At 39.1% G+C, this 21,543-nt stretch overlaps 1 protein-coding gene across 1 annotated transcript; it reads right to left on the bottom strand.

The window, feature by feature from the left end:
• Window positions 1–1,525: 1,525 nt before the first annotated feature.
• Window positions 1,526–21,264, bottom strand: tbata (thymus, brain and testes associated). The gene is made up of 8 exons (XM_030774865.1): window positions 21,027–21,264; window positions 15,628–15,795; window positions 14,596–14,684; window positions 13,848–14,036; window positions 13,212–13,293; window positions 7,388–7,550; window positions 6,431–6,468; window positions 1,526–1,671 (listed from the first exon to the last, which is right to left on the bottom strand). Exons 1-8 carry the CDS (start codon window positions 21,262–21,264, stop codon window positions 1,526–1,528), a joined length of 1,113 nt encoding a protein of 370 aa, XP_030630725.1.
• Between the last annotated feature and the right edge of the window lie 279 nt (window positions 21,265–21,543).

Raw genomic sequence — 21,543 nt, 5'->3', positions numbered from 1 at the left:
CACACATATACGCACGCACACACACACACACACACATACACACACACACACACATACACACACACATGCGCGCACACACACACACTCACAAAAATACACATACAGAGGGAAAAAAAGAAAAGATGGGGGTTAGTGGTTGGAAAAATGATTGCAAAGCAACACTGCAGAGACTTGTGATAATATGCACACTTCTTTTCGTATGTTACTGCTGTGGTGATATTCAAAGCACTTGTGCCTGGTCAACCCTCTGACAAACCCCCCCCCCCCTTCCTTTTTTCAGTTTTTCAGTTATGCGTGTGGGGGTCCCGTACTGCCCTCAGTTAAGCATGCAACTCATTCCTCACAAAATGCTCTCATTCTCTCTTGTTTTTTTCTTCTCCTCCATCTCAAATAGGGTGTCTCCTCCCTGAGACCCAGCCCACCTGATCTAGCTCCTCTTCACCTGCACATCCTGCTGAGGAGAACTGTGATCCCTGCCAGCCATGATCCAGGTTGTTCCACTCTGCTTGATTAACCGACGACAACCATGACTTCCACAAGCTACGATAACTTGCATGCCTCCCTTCATCTCCATCTGCCAGCCATGACTGTTTTTATGAACAACTTATTCAAATTTTTGTTCTTTTAAAGGCTTAGAGTATCACAGATCTTTCGTTTTCTGATGATGTTAATGCAGTAATTTGTCAAATAATCTAACTCTTTGATTATTATCAACTTTTTAACATTTCTAGAGCAATTTACAATTTACAATTTGGTATTTCACAGGCGCCTTTAATTCAAAGCAACTTACAATTAGTGCATCAATCAGGTTTAGCTAACTATCTCATAAGCAAAAGATCGCAGTAGGAATGCAAATTAATCATTTTCAGTACCATGCTCCTGTATATCCTGCAATGATTCACCAGAAATCTGTAAACAAAACCTGCAGCATAGAGACAAGGTTAGTATAGAAGTTTCCTTTTTTTACATATATATCCTAAAATATAGAAACATAACATAAAAGAAAGGTTACACATTAGGGGACAGGTGGATTCTGAAAAGGGGGATTTCAGTCTTCTGTGGAAGATGGCGAGTGATTCTGCAGTTCTGACTGGGTGAGGAAGGTCATTTCACAGCCACGGAACGAGGGCAGAAAAAAGACGTGGCCGAGTGGAACAGCTGCCGGGTTCCTGAAGTGAGGGGACCACCAGCTGCCCAAAGGAGGTTGAGTGAAGAGATCTGGTTGGAGTATATGGAGTGATCAGAGACTGAAGTTAGGATGGGGCAAAGCCTCTTGTGGCCTGGTAAGCCAGCACCAGTGTTTTAAACTGGGTAGCCGAGTGACATGATAGTGTTTTGGGAGGTCGAATACCAGGCGTGAGGCAACATTCTGAACCAGCTGAAGCGATCTGATAGCGCAGGCCGGAAAGCCAGCTAGTAAGGTATTGCAGTAGTCAAGGCGGGAGATGACAAATGCTTGAACTGGGAGCTGGGTCGCTTGTTGGGTAATGAAAGGGTGGATCCTCCTGATGTTGTAGAAGGAGAATCAGCTGGACCAGGTGACCACTGTGATGTGGCTTGAGAAGTTTAGCTGGTTGTCCAGGGTAACGCCAAGGTTTTTGGCTGACCTTGAGGGGGACACCACGGAACCCTCAGTGGTGATTGGAGTGTCTATCGTTTGGGAGCTCTTTGCTGGAAAAAAGGTGGATAGTGGACATCCAAGAGGCAATGTCAGCTAGGCAGACTGCAATGCATGGCTGGACCTGAGAGTCGGAAGGGGAGAAAGAGAAGAACAACTGTGTGTCATTGGTGTAGCAGTGGTAGGAAAGACCGTGGGCAGAGATAACTTGTCCAAATGATTTAGTGTAAAAGGAGAAAAGGAGTGGGCCAAGTATGGAACCTTGTGGGACGCCAGTCTGGAAAGGGTGGGAGGAGGAGATAGATTCCCTCCAAGATACCTGATAGGAATGATCAGACAGCTAGTATTTGATGATACTAGCTTTCATAGATCCTTTTTTCTTTTGTTTTACATTTATGTAATTATATAAATTAACAGACAAACCTTGGGCCTGCCAGAAGATGACGGGCTCCGCCTGTTGAGTCTTGGCTCCTACCAGGGTTTCTTTCTGTCTAATACTAAGGGAATTAGACTTGCCATTGTTGTCCTAGTGTTGTTCACTGGGGGTATCAGGTCTGGCATCCTGTAAAGCTGCTTTGTGACAATATCCATTGTAAAAAAGCACTTTACAAATTAATTGAATTGAATTGAACTGAATGGAATTGAACTGAATTGTATATTATTAGGCATCTAAATGCTTCATAACCCAGAGAAAAGACAGCCGAATACAATCACAGCCAAACACATAATCACATATCTTTATTCATTGTTTGAAGCATTGAATTACTTTTTTTTTATTAAATAAAGCAGGTGAAGTTAACAAACAGAAGAGGTCTTCCAAACATATAAGCCTATCTTGTGCATTCCTGAGCAATAAAACACAAAGCAATCCAGTGTCCTGTTTCTAGAGCACTGCTCTGTGTATTCAACCAACGTGCAAATGTGTAAATAAACTGTAAACTGTTTTTAAAAACCACTCAGAGAACTTCACAGCTTTAGACTACGGTGTAATTACATTGTAATAAGCGTTTTACTCATTAACACTAGTCATAATTAAGAATCAGCTTTCACCTAAAACAAACTATAGCCATAATGCTTGAGTGGACTCTGTCCTAACTTATTTTCTTGTGTTGACACAGTGTAACGTCCATGTTGGTGACGTATTATTTAAACATGCATTGAGTATGAATGTGACATGTTCTTTCATGTTTAATAAAACCAGGTTAGACAGTCAAAAGAAGCCATTACTATAGAATATATTATTATTGTTGTTGTTGTTTTCATTGCTGTTGTTGTTGAAAAAACACGCTCACTTAAGAGTTACAGATTGTTTCTTCTTTTACCTCTCTAAGATGTTTTTAACCTACAGCTCAAACTGGCATCTAAATGTGAACATCTTTTTCTACCTGAAGAATATTACATTTTCCCCTTAGGGACAGAAGCCACAGGTGTTTATTTATTTATTTTTTTTTAGATTAGTGACTCCGCTTATCGCTGTTCTGTTCCCTTGAGATTTTCCATAGCTTATTTCATAGGTTTGTTTATTTATTTAGTTTTTTATATCTATTTTTCATCAATATTGTGTTCTTTTTTTCATTTGACACTGTTCCTTCACCTTTTGCTTTCCGTTAAATTAACCTCTTGAGCTGGTAAACGAATTAAACCATGAATGGAAATCAAACGGTAATATTGCATGTGTTTGTAGTTAACTGTTTTACAGCTGATGCTCCTAATGAGTGGGTGTGGTTACTAGAATGTAAACGCTGCATAGATTGATTATCTTTATACACACTGACGAAAGCAATGAGATGTAAATGCTGCATAAATTAATTATCTTAATAATGTGATGAAACACCAATGCCTAACTACTCATCAAATGAAATGACCAGCATTCCTTTAACCACTCACCTCAATGTTTCTATTACGGCATGAATTTGCGTCAGTCCTTCTAATAGGCCTATAATATACATAATGTACAGATAGACACTATATAGACATATTGAATAGTGTAGATTACCAAGTCATTGTTGCGTCATAATGTTTTCAGAAGACTACAGATCAGACGGACAGTATACCTGTGTGTTTTTGTCCTTCTTGACAAGCAAACAAGTTGTCCGACCTGTTCTAAGGCTAAACAGCCAACTCGTCAAATCTGGCTTTACAGTCTCTGCTTGAAAGGATTCTTTTTCAGATTGTCGCTGCGGATCACACGGGATCTCACACTCAGGTGCTCTAAGCTTAGCATTCCACAGAACTTTCTGCGACATTACCATACGGTCTTCTACCACTCTAAAATACTTTATCTTGTGTGGCAAGAGATAATGGCATATTCAATTAGAGAGGATAGCATCATTACATTCTTTTTCAAAGGAATTGCTAAATGCATGTGTGAAATTCTCAATAAATGATCAGTGGGTTTAGAGCATATGGTGAGGGACAGACTCTAGACTCCCTGCTGTGCTCAAAAGGGCCCTGTGTGTGTGAAAGAGAGTGTGTCAGAGAGAATCTGGTTTTAGGCGATCCACTTTGAAGTGCTGAAGTTCTGTTGCACAAACCAAGAAATAGAAGTTACTTTCAAACCCACGTTCTTTTAAAGTGAAACATAGGGACGGGCAGAAGCTGCAGTTTGTGGTTTGCCAACAGTGCTATCAAATGAGTTCTATTATGGTTACCAGTTTGAGACCGGCTAACAAATGTTTGGTGATCACCTTAACAACAGTTACTAAGAGTGTGGAATTATTATGTAATCAATGGTGACTAGATGTGTTTAAAAAGTTACTCTTGTGGCTTGAAGATCAAAAGACAATATTTGAGTGGTGTCAGATTGTTCTACAAACTTTCTAGAACACTCTTTCTAGGTTTCTAGAATGCTGTGTCTAGGTTTCTAGAATACTCAAAAAGAAAGGGAGAGCAGAGCCTTCAATATCATTCCAAATAGGCCATTTTAGTACACTATTACTATAAAGAAGATATTTTCCAACTGACTTTAGAAGAAGACACATAAAATACTACATGAATATTAATAATAGTTCTAATTACTACAATTGTTGGTTGAGCAAGAAAATTTGAACTCAACACAAAGAAAATGAATTTAAGAGAATACATATTTTTTTGCCTTTTTTTCATTGTCATATTCAGTATAACTTTCTTTATCCTCATTTAAATGTTAAATTAACTCTAATTATAATAACTTTACTAACACAAAAGAGGTGACTAAGTCTAATGACACATCATGCTACTGAATGTGGTCACATCAGAGTGGTGAGTTGGTGTGTGACGGAGGCATGTCCTCATCGTGGTGAACCTGAAGAACTTCTGCTTCTCCTATCCTCTCTGGAACACACACACATGCACACGGAGAGAGAGAGTTAGAAGTTAGAAAGAATGCATTGCAGGCCTTCAGTCCAAATCATTTCCCCAAGGAATGCAGACAGGGAGCAGTTTGCAGCTGCATTTGTGCAGGTGGGTAATGCCACTAACATGCTCAAAGGTTCATAATAGTTTTAAGTTGTTTCACAATTTGGTTCCTCATAATGGTCACTCTTTAAAAAAATAAAAATACAAACAAAAAAGAATTTACCCCATTAAAACCTGTTTTTCACTCTCGGAGGGACCTAAATAATGTGAGATATGCAAGCTTGAGCGCTGTGTGACAATATTGAGGAGCTCAGTGGAATGGCAGTAGGTTCAAAGGTAAAGAAATATTCTCACTCAGAGATCCTGCCATAATATACAGACATACATTCCGCATAAAAACATGGTGCAGGTATATGGCATTCATTCATTTTATGTTGGAAAATCAAAACTCAAAAAATGGGGGACGGGATGTTCTCCTCTAAAGTAAATTTTTTTTGGCTGTAGATGACCTGGACATGTCTTTTTTAAGTGAAGCTTCTGTGACCCATGATATTCTGTCGAGACATACATACATACGTATGTACATACTGAAATAGAAAACTTTCATCAATCCAAAAACAGTGAAAGGGTGAAGATCGGAGAGGAGGATGTGAAAGCCGATAAAATCAGTAGGGGTCATTCATTAGTGCTGATTCTCTGAATGTCGTAATTATTGCAGGTGTTTTGGTCCTGCTGTTAAATTTAAGACCATGTGCTAAACACATCATTTTTACGTCCCACTGTCAGAGCTGCCTCGACCCTGCAAACCTGAACGGCTGTTTGCGGTGTCTGCAGAGGTGCTATCAGGAATAAACTTCAAAAGCAGAGTTTCTGAGTTGTTGAGCTGCATTTTACATCTGGATCATGCTTTTGGCTCTTCAGATCTAGTATAAATACCATCCCCCCCCCCCCCCCCCCCCCCCCCAATTTTTCTATTTGAATGAAATTTTCAGAAAATATGGCGATATTCCAGATTTCTGTGAAATTTCACAATAAAATGGCTTTATGTTTTCATTTTCATGTGTGATGAAATGCCTGAAAAAGAACAGCTTTCATGTTTTCTTTAATTTGCAGTTTAGAGATGAAACATCAATGAACACAACATACGTAGACCAAACCAGTACATGTACCTAATAAATAATGTACCAGTGAAAACACACACACACACACACACACACACACGCACACATAAATAGACAGTTTTGCATATATGTATGTGTCCATACCTACATATAATTATGCCTAACAAATAAAGATTCAAGATAATTACAGGTTGATGAGATTTGAATGCCATGAGCAGTGTCTTATAAAGCTTCATTTTAAATAATGTTTAAAAATCTATATTTATATATGTTTCACTTAAGCTACAGCTTTTAACCTCTCATCATTTCATATCTAAAATATCTCACAGGTCTGTGACATGAGTCGGTGGATTACCTGGTTTGTCTTTGCCTGCCTCCTTACTGGGATGTGAGCTGAGGGGGAAAAAATCAGAAATCAATGGTAAGTGAACTCAAATGGCACAGGCAAATGAAATCAGATGTACAGTATCCATTCACTTGCTTTAAGTCTGCTACTGTCTATGAAGCTGTGTGAGCTTCAAATCCTCTTACCTCTTCTTTCAATCTTTCTCCTGCTTTCTCATTCTTGTGTGCTAAACTAGCTGGCCAGCATTTTAAAGAATATAGTAAATAATATAAGAATATAAATAAATAAATAGATAGATAGATAGATAGATAGATAGATAGATAGATAGATAGATAGATAGATATATAGATAGATAGATAGATAGATAGATAGATAGATAGATAGATAAAACTAGCCGGCCAGGACTTCCTGTAATAGAGATCTGACTTTTATTTAACCTTGATAGGCTAAGTACAAGATAGTTAAAAAATAAAGATATTTAAATTAAGAACTAACCATTTTCCATATGCCTTGAGAGTAGCAGTAATATTTAGACATTTCATGCTTTCATATCATATCAGTCACAAAGCATGAGGCAGACCTGGATTCCCTGTCTTCATTTTTGTCACAAAAGTTGTAGCTGAGATGATCGAACTAAAGCAACACAGGAAAGTTAATCTGAATGCTGAATGGGGTCTCAGTGTCATGACATGAGTCATAATGCTTAAGTGAATCCTGTCCAATGAGATTTAAGGTCAAGTGAGTAGGCACACAGCACCTCCAGGACAGGGCAGATCTCTCAAATACCCTAAATCGATACCTTGCCAATGTGTGGGAACAACCAGGAGCTAAAAACAACATGATGCAATCCAATAGGCTATTGACTGATTACCCATTCAGACACATTAAAAAACTACAGAAAAAAAGCTTGTTGTGAATAGCTTGTTGCAACATGTACAATGTTTTTGCTGTTTTTGAAACTCTTACCTTGCTAGCCTCCTTTTCCTTTGGGACTGGCTAACTGGTAGTTCACTTGGAGGCAAGGACTCAAACAGTGGATGCGGTTCCTCTCGGCAGGACTCAAGCCGCTGAGTGACAGAAGCAGTGTCTGTCATCGCCTGCTGGAGCAAACCCATCACCAGGTCCTTCTCTGCTCAGAGAGAACAATAGCTACCTGTCAGTCATTTCTGTTTTCAGCATCCTGAAAATCTTGCTTTATTGTTCATGGACAATCTTCAGCTAAAACGATTTTCAGAGACATGCCACATATGTCTTTCCAAATTTCCATCAGAGATATTAAATCCCTTGACTTTTCATCTTTAATGTACTGCCTGTAGTATTTTCCCCAATCTTACTTAGTGATCTTTCAGTTTGATCAAGGAATGAACACACAATGTTACATACAAACAATCTGAATGGAACTTGTTCCCATGAGTTTTGTATGGCAGTAACAAATACTGACAGCTGAGAAAAACAAGTCAAGAAAAAACGACTTCAGGGCAAGTCAGAGAGTGAGTGACATAAATATAGGACAGCAAAGAATTCAAATGGAGAATTACACAAACATAGGACTGAGAGGAAATCAAATGTCAGTAACTATGGAGGTATTCTGGATACTGCTCTGTTCTCGGCATAAACACTGATTGTGTTCTAGATGCTGAGTACTGCTAACCAGATTATAAAAAAACAATATCTGCATTCCCTTAGCTATGGGATACTGGATCTTTTCCACATGGAACATATTTCCAAGTTGGAACTTTTTTTTTCTTTTCTTTTTTTTTACATATTCGGTCAACTTGGAGCTGGTTTGAGTTTCTGATTTGTTACTGGTTGGAAGCAGGATTAGCTGTGCCAGAAAGGGAAGATCTTTGATAATTACCCTGCCCGATAAGATATGAGGATATGAGCTCAATATGAGTTCAGCTTTCGACAGATAAGAAATTGGTGAGACAATACGCTCTCTTCAACTCTTACATTTCTCACTTATGGGAGATCAAGAAGGTGGAATAGTTTATGCAAATTAGTGCTTAGAGATCCGGGTTGTGTCAAGCCTTAATTGAGCCATGGAGAATATTCCCAGTACTCTTCTCCAACACCACCATCTCAAATTTCCATGCAAAGCTCCCTTTCACAATGCAGGTTTAATAAAGTGCCTCTAAGTTCATTTGCAGTGTCGTGGTGGTGCACAACGCCATTCCTCTCCCTTTTGGTTTGACGGATATAATGCTTTTTATTGAAAGATTTTTTATTAAAAAATTCCTCATTTGTAAAAACATAAAGTAATTGGGATGTAATTACATGAAATCCCTTGCTTGATTGCCATTTTACAGGAAGCTGTAAGAATCACCATGTCCTTTTCTCTACAGTATAAGAACAATACATCATTTAATGTGGTGGAGGAATGCCTGATTACAACATGCTGAGCTGTCTATTTATACTCTTGCTATCATTTTTTTTCCAGATTCCAAGGCAATTATGGATAATGGAATTATATGCAGATGAATATTTATTAACAGTGAGCATGGGGCTGCTGATTAGGGCAAGAAGGAAGGTATGCCTGCAGGTTGGATAGACACTCAATTAGGAGGCGTGGAAATGTGCTGTTATGAGTGGCTTCTTGAATATAGGTTCTCCAGAGGGAGGAGACATTAAAACCAGGCGTAAAGTAGGAAAGGTTAAATTGAGGCAGTCCTACCCCCCTACCCCCCAAGCGTTTTGTTGGGATTTTTTCTGTATCCTGGCTGGTTTCATATTGCATAAGAACAGAGATATGACTGAGTCTAATCTATTCAAGTATTTATGTGGTAAGAATGCTCGGAGAGCTCACCAGTGTGATTTTTACAGCTGACCCAAACCGGTCGTTAAAATAACACCAAAGCCCATGAAGTCTTCCAGAGCATTCTTGACAGCCATGGAATTTAAGGCCTCTGGGAAACTGGTACCAGCTCATTCTTCCCCCAGCTTTATTTTATAAACCACATCATTATGACATGGACATTTTACTGTGTTAAAAATGGACTACTGAGGTATACTGTACAATCATTTTTAAGTATAAGTATAATCTTTTTTAACCTGAGTTCTTACATTTTTCAGATTTAACACTCCATGTAGTACAGACGTGACTACAGTACAGATCTAGTTGCACCACAAAAGGTTAAGTAAGACAGTTAAGGAAGGAAGGAAGTTAGGTGCTTAACCCCTCACACTATGACAGCTTTAACCAGTCAACCTGCTGTTTGAAAACAGAGACTGTGTAGCTAGTAGACCAATTCCACCTGTCCAGCCACAGCTTGTCTTATGGGAAATGCTTTCCCTTCTTTGTGTGCTGTGTGTTCAATTCTTCGTGGTCATTCTAAACTAAGCCAAGTAGAGAGAGCTAGACTTTAGCATGGCCTTGTTGCATTTTTCATGAATTGCATCCTACTCCGTTTGTCACCTCTAGAATAAGGCTTGGGAATGTCACAACCCTGTGACCTTGTGACCGTCATGACATGGCATTTCCAAGATACCAGTGCACCCCAGGGGTTCCCTCTGCATACAGAATGCAGTCTCATTATGAATCGGCAAGGACATGCATCCTCCACAGGTTTCAGCTCTGAGAAATTCCTCTCTCCTTGTCCTCCTTGCTCCCCACATTCCTGGCACCTTGATTGAGACTCCATCACCATGATTTTTTTTTTAAGTCCTCAGTTTCTTATTGGGATCTTGAACATCCTTGTTAAGTCTTGCCAGCGTTCCAATCATTGTCTCATAGTTCGCTGCCTTTTGTTCTACTTCACATAATGTCCTTTAATCACATTCATGTCCAATCACTGTCGTTCCCTGTGCCCTTGAAACTGCATTACACTTCTTGTCAGCTTTTTTTTTTTTTTTTGCCGAAGGTGCGCATTGCTGCTAGCAAGTCAGACACAGAGGCCTGGGAGGAATTCAGCATGCTTGAGGGGAGTGCTGTCAGTTTGCTGATCCTGACAAAATGACTGCTGGTTCTGGTGACCATTCTCCATTTCTTCTGGTTATTAGGGGTGTAAGAAAATATCAATACACTTGAGTATCACGGTATTATGTTTTGTGATATGGTATCAAGTCTTAAAAACCCTGCATCGATTTTTAATTAATAGTTTACATGCAAAGATTAGTGACAGACAGTGATTCATTTTGTGTTGTGTTTAAACCCCCAACCGCTAGACAGCTAGACAGTGTTGTAATCTATCGTCAGCCATATGACTCTTCCACTCCAATGTAACAACCTAAACTGAGACAGGAAGTAGTGTAAGGGTGCACTGCTAACGGTAGCATTAGCAAACCAAGTTCACTAGTAACATTACCACCGATGGCTGAATTCGAAAGAGTTAGACTGGCTCCCACAGCATACAGAGCTGAAGCGTGGGATCATTTTGGTTTCCACAATAAAGAAGGCACTAAGGAGATCAACAAAAGCCATGCCGTTTGCAAAATGTGCCGTGCCAAAATCAAATACGCAACAAATGTTAGAGCACACTTAGCAAGACATCTTTGTTCAGATTGCACAAAAAGTAGTGCTATGATGTTGGATGTTACAGGGAGTGTGATGAATGCAAATGTGGATCTACTGTTCTGACTGCATTAAAAAAGGTAAATGTAAAGGTAAGGTAAAGGTCTCTGATTTTATGTATATGGTGATGTGTTCTGTATGCTATGACAGGTTTCCTAAAATTAGATTTAAAAAATCACAATATATCACAATATACCGCAATATATTGAATCATAACCCGTATCATGATATGTATCGTATCGCCAGATTCAATGAGACATTATGATGAGAGATTAACTCGATTTATGACAAATTGTAGTGCAGCTCTGTATACCACAAGTTCTCCATAATGCACGCTTCAGCATCTCTCAGCACTTGAATTTCTTATTGTACTGTTAATATACTGTTGATGGAAAGATTTAGTTCATTTTGAGATTTTGATCAAATCACTAGGGGAATCTAGGGGCTTCATTCACCAACCAGAAATTTGTTCTTAAAACCCACTTATGCAGTTCTCTGGCATTCACCAATGTTTTCTTATTTGGGATTTGTTCTTAGGTAAGAACAGAATCTACGCACACTCAAGAGCACACTTACGCACATTTGTTCAGCCCCTCAGGGCTGACATATTTGTGCAAAATAGTTTATTGTATTTTCTTCAGTCCTACAGCTGTATAATTTTATAGGATGTAAATTACAGTAATACTTTTATCATTTATAATATGTTTAAATAATTATTTTCATTATTTTACAAAGCATTATGGTCTTTATAAATAAATAAACATTACACTAACACTTCATGTAACACTCCAGAATGTAGTGCATATTTATTCATACTTTTGGACAATGAACAAATAGCGATATGAGAATATAACAGTTGATGAAGACTGATAAGTGAGCAGTAGTTTTACATACTCCACTAATGGGTTATTCCATCTGAAACCAGACAGGTTGTAAAGCAGGTGTGCGAGAATCAGCCAGTTTTACTTTTGAATATGGATAAATATTAAAATACCTGGACAGAGCAGACGCAGCCATTGTAGCCTTCACTCTTGTCTGTTACTCTACAGGCATTGCATTGAACCACTAAAGCGGGAGCAGAAATGATGGCTCGAGCCACTTTTTGGTTGTTAGAAAAGAACTCAGAGAATTATGAGAAATAAAGTTAGAATTACGAGAATAAAAATTGGAATTATGAGAAAAAAAGTCAGAATTGTGAGAAATAAAGTCAGAATTGAGAGAAATAAAGTTGGAATTCCGAGAAATAAAGTCGCAACTAAGCAAACTTTTTTTTTTAATGTGGCCAAAATGGGCTCCCATAGATTTCTGTGTGTGGACATGGCCCTGCAGTCTCATGCCCTTTTACGGGGATTGGCGGGGCGTCTACCTGTGCTAATTGGGAACAACTGGCACGCGCATTCAATTTACGATGACAATGGGATTCATCATTATAAGAGGAAAAATGCGAACAGTTCTGTGGTTTAAGAACACGTCATTAATCTGACGTAGATTTTTTCTTCATGAGCTTTCTCAAGAACAAATTTAAGAAAAAATATTGGTGAAGATATTGGTGAATGAGGCCCTATGTTTTGAACAGAATTCTTCACTGGTGTTTGTAACTTCACAGATTGTGGGTAAACTGAAGCTAAAATCTGAAGTATTTGAGAATATCTGGGGTGAATTAGTCAAATGTGTGTCCCATCTCTTTTCTAGGGGAGCTGAAGTGGCTCATAAAAAATACTTGAAATGCAACAATGCTTAATTACCACTTGCATTGTGCAGTTACTCCTTACCAAAAGTCAGGATTAGGATGAATACATCATTTGAAAAAAGAAAATTAGTGGGAACAAGAAAAGAGGTAGATGATACAGTAAAGCAAATTTATTCAGGAGTATTGACGAAATGAAAGAAACATTGCATTTTCACTCATAAGAAACCTCATGGAACTCTAAATTCTCTGTGAGGTTGTTCCAGCACTTTGTGGATCATGTAGGTATTTTAGGCAGTCTCGCTTATGGACCAGTCTGTTCATTTTAACAAATTAGACACTATCAACAGATGAAACCAACTGTTCCAGTCCACATCACAAGGGAAAAACCCCCTCTTCTTTTGTATGTGATTTATTTTACCTACTACAAAGCACAGGGCAACAGGAATTATGTAGAAGTGATATTGTGCAAATTTTCTAGTATATATTTTCTTTGTGGTCAGGTGATTTCTGAGTTCAAATATTATAAACTGGGATGCAGAAAAACTGCAGTCTCTTGGCAGAGACTGAAGTCTCTTAGGTTAAATTCTCACCTCTTTGGCCGGCTAGCAGAAGCCACTGCTGGACCAGAGATAAGGAGTCCGTCTGTAGAATCTGACAGAGGAGTTCTAGAACCTGTCCGAGATTCCAGATCAATGTGAGAGAATGGATGACAGCTGACAAATCCAATTCTATTATAAACCATCAGCAACACCAACACTAAAATCCCATTCAAAGACTGGGCAATACCGTCTTCTACTTTTGTTTTGACAGTATCTATCCAAGTAGTCCTGACTGTAGAATTTTAATTATTATGAAAATGCCAGTTCCCAGGGGCTTTTCTCTAGCGCCAAGACATCAGTTCTGCAAATCTAACTGCCTCTGCCTGTCAAGCTGCTACCAGGTTATGTCTGTTACTTTTTCCACTGGATCTCTGAAAACATAAGCTCTTGTGAACTCTCAGCTAGCCTGTAATAGTAACTAGCCACAGCTGCGCCTCTTTTTTCAAATGCTACAAAATGATGCTGAATACTAGCAGTGAATGTGCTTTTTGTCAGGTTTGGTCTTTGAAGCTGACATGAATCAAACATGGACACATAAAAAGTTTTGGGTTTGTTTTTTTTATGGTCTATTAGTTTATATGAATTATGTAGTTAGAATTATGAGTATGGCCAGAATACATAAGTTACCCTGATCTCTTGACAGTCCAGTGCATGGGGTGGAGGATTGTGTCTCTGCCCATCATGCCTTCTCCAGGCTGCTTGAGTCCTGGTGGCCTGGGTCCTGCAGCGGCCTGATGTCCAGCTTGAGGAGGGGATGATACGACCTGTTTTGGCTGAATACTGAGTCGTCCTTTGACATGCATCGTCCTCATTCTGCTTCTGGAAAGAGCGTGATCATTTCTTAATGTAAACTAACAAATGGTACAGACGTGTGAGAACCATCAAACTTGCACTGTTGAATCAATGTATACTCTAAATTGCTGTACTGTACTTTAGACAGACCTGCAGTTCCTTGATAGTAAGGATTAGTGTGACAAACCATTTATCTGAAAATTACAGCTCTATGTCTCTCATTAGACTGTAACCTGTGTTTCTTATATGACTGCCAAAACACGGTAATTACTAACCTCTCTATACTAAACTCTGTATTTATCTCTGTTCATACAGAGGCGCTCAAGTGTATGAACTTGAACTGCATTCTGGCAAATTCTGTGCTTGTGGAATACTAATACATTTTGGTGCCAGCTTCAGAAAGCACTAAAACTTCTGATGTGTGTGTGTGTGTGTGTGTGCGTGTGTGTGTGTGTGCGTGTGCGTGTGTGTGCGTGTGCGTGTGTGTGCACGTGCACGCGCTTCTGTGCATGTATATGTGTGTGCGTGAGTATGTGTGTGTGTGTGTGTGCACAAATGTGTGGATGCTATATACTGTACGTACAGCTTTGTTGTCATTTCTGGCTTGTGCTGATTGGCTGAGTTTGGTTGCAAGTTCCCTTAGCTCCTCCCTCCAAGCTTCAGAGAGTAATGCTTAATAAAAGGAAAAGAATCAAACAGAACATGTCTCTCCAATGAAAACTATTCACGTTACACAAACTGTCTTGTTAATGATTTCCTTTCTCTCTCTTTTTTTTTTTAATTTGGCCTATTGCAACAACAATGACAACAACATCAACAACAACTAGATTTAAGAAACAGTCCCCCAATCACCAGTGTTTGCCAAATAATTTGTCCCTTCAGAGTCTATTCCACAAAAGAGATACACACACTCTGTTTGACACAATGCAAAACTAATTAATTTTCTTTGCAATGTGGATCCCATCCTTTTTCATTCTTTTGGCGGAGGAAGGACAAGTATCAAATTGGTATATTGCCTGGAGGAGCAAGTCACTGAAGACGTGTGGAACCAATTTGAAATAGACTAGTAAGTGACTGTGTGAAAAAAAAAGAAAAATTTAATCATGAATCACTCCTGTGTATTTATTATGCATAATAAATAGTTGATAAATAATAAATAGTTACATAATAAATCCAATGTAAACGTGTAAAATCTTTTACACACTTAAGCAAATAAACATACATACATATACATACATATGCTTGCGGGGTGAATATGCAGAACTAAGCATATATTACAGCGTGCTCTGTTTCTAATGATGTGGCCATCAAAGGCAAAAATTAAACTGTGTTTGTGTGGTAAAGTCTCATGTATAAAACTGACCTCATACAAAAACACTATCATATAGTCTCATTAAATGCAAATCAGATGATGTGAATCTTCTCACCGTGATTCTATGATATGATTTTTAAATTTGATCACTGCTACCTGTTAAACGTGATAAATACTAATTACTAAATGGGATTGCCAAATAACCTGCCTGTATGAATGACAGCCGTCTACAGAAACCCAGGCTCCACATTATGTAAGACAAAAGAAAGATTGAATATTCATGTAGTAAGCCTTTCTCCACACCTGCTCCTTGTTTGGTGGCGCTGAACCCATGTTGAAATCCATGTGGTCTGAAGACTGTTTTTCCATTAGTGGAAATTGGCACTTGACTCCTGATTAAGGGGTGAGGGTATAACGGTGTACTTGTGTACCAGTCATCGTTCACAATGCACACTGGGTTACCATTTAGACCTATACACAGAGTCAGAGTGGAGAGAGACAGTGGCCAACTTCAGCACAGATATTACACATTCACCTCAATTCAACTCCAATGTTTCACTTTCATCTCTGTGGGATTCCAAGGAGCAGGTTTTCAGTCTCTACAGTACAGTTAATGTCAAGTTATCGAAAAGAACTTCTTAAAATAAAGCCGCTGGCCATGAATATGCATAAGGTCTCCACTGAAGCATGAACCTTATGTCTAGTCATTGTGCCTCATTATAACTGTGCAAGTTGTACAGAAATTTAAACTTTTCTTTAAAATGAGAAAGTGATATTAAGATGGAGGGTTGATGGAAAATGATGGGATTCTCTTCGATAAGTTCTTTTCGTGTGTGTGTGTGTGTGTGTGTGTGTGTGTGTGTGTGTGTGAACATTATTTTTATAGACTGCGATATGGAAAATGTTTACTTTTGATGTGACTCAGAGAATTGGTCAGAGACCGTTTTCTCTGAATCATAGCACACACATAAGACACCACCTAAAATCCAACATGCTAATAGCTTTTGGCTACAAATGATATGTTTGAGTCTATGACCCACAAAAAGCCAGCGAAGAACATTTTAGTGTAACCAGTGAAACAGCTTCATTCAGCTAATTAAGACCACTGTAAGCTTTACTTCTCTTTTTCCAGTGGATAACTTGTTTGATATAGATGGGCAAAATAAACTCAGCAGACACTGTACCATTACAGTAAGACTTGGTCCTCTGGCCAGGAGCAAGTCTCAAGTTTTCAAAGCATCCCCCCTTTCAGTGTGGCAGCCATAGGCTGGAGAGGAAAGATCGTCTCTCTGTTCACAGCTGGATTCAAAGATGAAAGGACCAACTGATCCCCGAGTCTCTCATTTAAAATGCGGTCCTTGAAGCTGATGTGTCACACTAGATTATATTCTGACATGTGCAATGAAAAAATGTGACATCATTATTAGGATACTTTGAGGGGAAACACAGCTGGGTCACTAGTTATATTCAAAAAGGAGGTCTATCAGTGATCATAATTTATTAGGACTATGAGAATAATAATAATAATAATAATAATAATAAGTTTATTTAGAGCTCAATATCATTATTTATAGTCTCAAAGGGCTTTGCATGTCTATAACAAAGTCAAATCAAAATTATATTATGCATAAGTTTGAGAAAATAGATAAGTCTTTAATCTCATTTTAAAGGTATTGAGAGTTTGCCTCTCTAACTGCTGTAGGTAAACCATTCCAGAGGAAGGGAGAGCGGTAGGAAAAGGCTCGGTTGCCAGTGGACTTCTTTTTAACTCTCGGAATGACTAATAGTCCAGAATCTTGAGAGCGCAGGGTGCGAGGTGGGTTATAGGGTGTAATTAAGTCAGACAGGTAGGAAGGTGCAAGCCCATGTAAAATTTTATGTTAATAACAGGACCTTAAAATCTGCCCTTGCATGAATTGGGAGCCAATGAAGGGAAGCCAGGACAGGGGTAATGTGATCAAACTTCTTCGTTCTAGTCAGAATTCTAGCAGCAGCATTCTGGACCAGCTGAAGACTATTGGTACTAGAGGCAGGCAGGCCAGAGTAAAGAACATTGCAGTAATTGAGGCGAGATGTGACGAATGCATGAACAATGGTTTCTGCATCAGCCATACTTAGAAAGGGCCTAATTTTAGCAATGTTACGGAGGGGTGATAAAAGGCAGTTTTAGTTGTGTTCTTGATATGAGTGACTAGCGAGAGACTAGAGTCAAAAATCACACCAAGGTTTTTAGCTGAAGAGTTTGGAGAGTTGATGCGGTTGTCAAAATTTAGGGTAAGATCACTAAAAAGATGCTTATGTACAGGGGGACCAATGACCAGCATTTCAGTCTTGCCTGCATTAAGCATCAGGAAATTTGAAGACATCCAACCCTTAATAGCACAAAGACATGTCTCAAGGTTAGCCAATTCAGAGCGGTCATTGTGCTGGTTAGGTAAGAAAATCTGAGTATCGTCAGCATAACAATGGAAGTTAATGTTGTAACTACGAATAATGTCACCCAAAGGGAGCATGTAAATAGAAAACAGAAGAGGGCCAAGGACTGATCCCTGTGGAACAGCGTATTCAGAGGTCACATTATTATAGTGGACACACTGCTTTCTCTCAGAGAGATAAGATTTAAACCAAGAGAGCTCCAGTCCACTACTGCCAATTTGGTTTTCCAGGTTCTTTAACAATATAGTGTGATCGACTGTGTCAAATGCTGCACTCAGATCAAGCAGAATAAGAATAGAAGTAGCACCAGCATCCATGGCTAATAAAAGATCATTAGTTACTCTAGTAAGCACGGTTTCAGTAGAGTGAAAACACCTAAAGCCTGACTGAAATATTTCAAACAGACTGTTAGAGGACATATGGGCTATCAGCTAAGCAGCTACAATTTTTTCAAGTATTTTTGAAAGAAACGGGAGATTAGAGATCGGCCTATAATTATTTAAGGCTTCAGGGTCAAGGTTCGGTTTTTTAAGTAAAGGCCTGATCATGGCTGTTTTAAAAGAGGAGGGTACAATACCAGATTTAAGTGACATATTTAGAGTGTTTAAGATTGTTGGGCCGAGAACCGAGAGAAGCTCTATGTAAAGTTTAGCAGGTAGGGGATCAAGGAGGCAAGAAGCTGGTTTAGTAGAGTGCACCAATTTCGACAGCGCATCTAGAGCGATAGGGTTAAATCGAGTTTAAGGGTGCGGATCCTGACTAATCTTAGGCGCAGTAACGGAGAGCTTGCAGGCAGTCTGATTTGATAAATTCATTTGAATATTACGACGAATTAAGTCTATTTTTGCGAGAAAAATTCAACAAAATCGTTTGCAGTAAAAGGGCTAGATTGAGGGGGAGTGATTCTGGGTAAGTTTAGATACTGTATCAAAAAGGAACTTGGGGTTATTTTTGTTAACATTAATTATTTTAGAGTAATATGCGGATTTGGCTGTGTAGAGAGCGCGTTTATAATCTATCAGGCTGTCGTTCCATGCAAGGCGGAAAACCTCTAGTTTGGTTGGCCGCCAGTTTCGTTCCAATTTCCTACACAACTGCCTCAGCGCGCGGGTTTCATTATTAAACCAAGGTGTTAAGTGTTTACGCCTATGTTTTATAGTTAATGGTGCTACCATATCTAGTACATTAGGAAGGGTAGAATTTATGCTGTCCGTCAAGTCGTTCAAAGATCTTTGCTGATCATTGAAAGAGTTGAGAACAGCAGGAAGTAGATCAGCGAGCGCAGCAGTGGTGGAAGCATTTACGCTACGGCAGCTACGAACCGTGGTAGAGACAACTGGCGTGAACAGAACAGTTACTTGGAAAGTAATAAGAAAATGGTCTGAGAGGGCAGCGGAGTAAGGAGAGACGACAACGTGAGAGATTCTAGTCTGCGAGCTAGAATAAGATCTAAAGTGTTGCCACTGAAATGAGTTGGTTCGTGGACATATTGGTTAAAGCCAAAAGTGTCTATGATAGCTGTAAAAGCTTTATTAAGTGAATCAGAATTGTTATTGATGTGGATATTCCCCCAGTAAGTCCCCCAGTATCAGGATTTTATCCACTCTAGTAAGAATAATAGAGATAAATTCAGAAAACTCATCTAGAAATTGACTATAGGGCCCCGGAAAATCATATTTTGCTTTTGTCATTTTTCTTCAGTTCTTCAGCAAGGACTGGCACAACCATGGTTTTAATCACCTATTTGATTACACTACAGAGAGATGAAGACACTGTTGGTCGAGTCGAAATGGCACAGGAAAACAGTTTTGCTTACAGAGCCCTGTAACTCAGTGGATTCAGTCTTGCTTTTCACATGCTAATTTTGACACAAACTGGACAAAGAGTCAATTAAAGATGTGCCAAGATTAAGGTTAGCTCCTGAAACGAACCCAAGTTGATGAACAGTGTGGGTTTCTATGGACAAAAATGCAACATTGTTTGCTATAAAATAGGACCAAATGGGCCAAAATACCCCCATCACATGAACAGTTGCATAGACTCAACTTTGTTCACTTTGATATGGACAAGGAAAAAGTTCAAAGAAGTGGATGCTCTCATTTACATCAAATGACCCCTCTTACTACGTATACTAAACATATTTGTGCATATCCTCCTCAGAGACGTATTTGCATTTTGAATATTTTATTTTATACACTTAAGATATGTTGGGGTGCTGTAATGACTATGGCAGCAGTCATGTTTTGAAGTTTGACTCTCTAAAAGTGAATCTCTCTCATGAGAATGAAATGTCACAAACTAGCGATCGATGACTTTTAGAATTGGATTGATAATTCCTTTCTAGAGCTCGGTGTCACAAAAAACCTGAAGATATCATTATTGATTTTAGGAGAAAAACAATTTGTACACAAGAAACCATCATTAAGAATAAGTTGACAGAACCTTTTGAGAGCTATAAATAACTCCACATAATCACTGAGTCATAATTGAATTTCAGTAGGGTCACTGATGCAGTATGAAAGAGGTAACATTAGTACATTTTCTGCCTTATGACAGTCAGTCTTCATAATGCAAATTGTAAGATGAAGCCACTTTTTATGTTCATAATGTGGTCTTGATTTGGAAACCTGACTGGCAGTAACAGATACAATGTGACTCAAGCTGTCAAACAGAGAGGCACCATGATGAGGTCAGAGCAGCAGAATTTATCAGACCTATTTCCAACAGGTAGTGCGGAAAGCAGAGTTTACGCCCCCCCCCCAACACACACACACACACACACACACACACACACTCCTAAGAGAGGACTCCCTCAGAGCATTTACAATTTCAGCTTTCAGTATTTGAACTTGAGATACAAATATTAATGAATTAATTAAAATAACAGATTCAAGCAATCTTTTATTCCCATCATCAGTAAACAGTTTAACATAGTAACTTTATTTTAACAGGTTGCTGTTAGCTCTGTCAGTCATTAGTGTCAGATGTTGGTAGATGTTTTGTACTGCACAACAGGTTTAATGTATTCATTAGAAACGAGTGGCAACTACCAGCTGACATGGTCACTGTGTGCGGAGAGTATAATCGTGATTTTGGATTTGACAGTGTGTCTTGGTACACCTTGCTTACAAAACATATTTCCATTACTTCAGGGACACAGAGACTTGACATAACTTGAGAGATGTAGTGTCTGTCTGTTATGGCCAGAAAGAGAGAGAGACAGAGAGAGAGTGAGACAGGCAGAGAGTGAGAGACAGTTGACTCACCTTGAATATGCGTCACTCTGTGGGGGTGGGGGCTGTGGCGGGAAAAGAAAGAATGGTGACTCAGCATGCCAAAGCGAGCACTGCCTCTGCTGGCTATTTTGGCAACATCAGCGAGGAGCTGCGAAGGGTTCTCAAAGAGTTTGCTCTCCGCTTTTGACTTGTTAAAAAAGCCTTCGTGACTGTTTGACATGACAGGACGGGACCCGGCCTCTCTGCTCTTCCCATTTGGTGACTCCATGGACTGAAAGGCAGACAGAAATATGTGATAATAACAGGACACATTTTCACACAGATATCTCTGCTGGCAGGAAGCAATATAAAGTTGAATGCCTCTGTACATGGTCCTTATGTACTGACTTTATCAACTTATTTAGTCTATACCAATGCAGACACCCTGAAATCTCAAATATTGCACTGGACCTCCACGCATACATTTTACTTTCATTCCCCTGCATTCTGGAACACTTTTAAGAAACAGAAGGTCCACTGTTTTTCAGTACAATGAATCTGGAAGAGC

This window comes from Chanos chanos, chromosome 5 (genome assembly GCF_902362185.1).
Source record: "Chanos chanos chromosome 5, fChaCha1.1, whole genome shotgun sequence".
NCBI lineage: Eukaryota > Metazoa > Chordata > Actinopteri > Gonorynchiformes > Chanidae > Chanos > Chanos chanos.
Note: the sequence above shows the minus strand (reverse complement) of the source record. Positions and strands in the feature narration are given on the sequence as shown.

Excerpts from the sequence above, each read along its gene's own strand:
- tbata (XM_030774865.1), bottom strand. The coding sequence starts at position 21,264 with ATGGAGTCACCAAATGGGAAGAGCAGAGAGGCCGGGTCCCGTCCTGTC. Across the intron at positions 15,796-21,026 it reads CAGAGTGACGCATATTCAAG|GTCTAAATGGTAACCCAGTG; the intron begins GTGAGTCAACTG and ends CTCTGTGTATAG. Across the intron at positions 14,037-14,595 it reads CCAGAAATGACAACAAAGCT|CAGAATGAGGACGATGCATG; the intron begins GTACGTACAGTA and ends TCTTTCCAGAAG.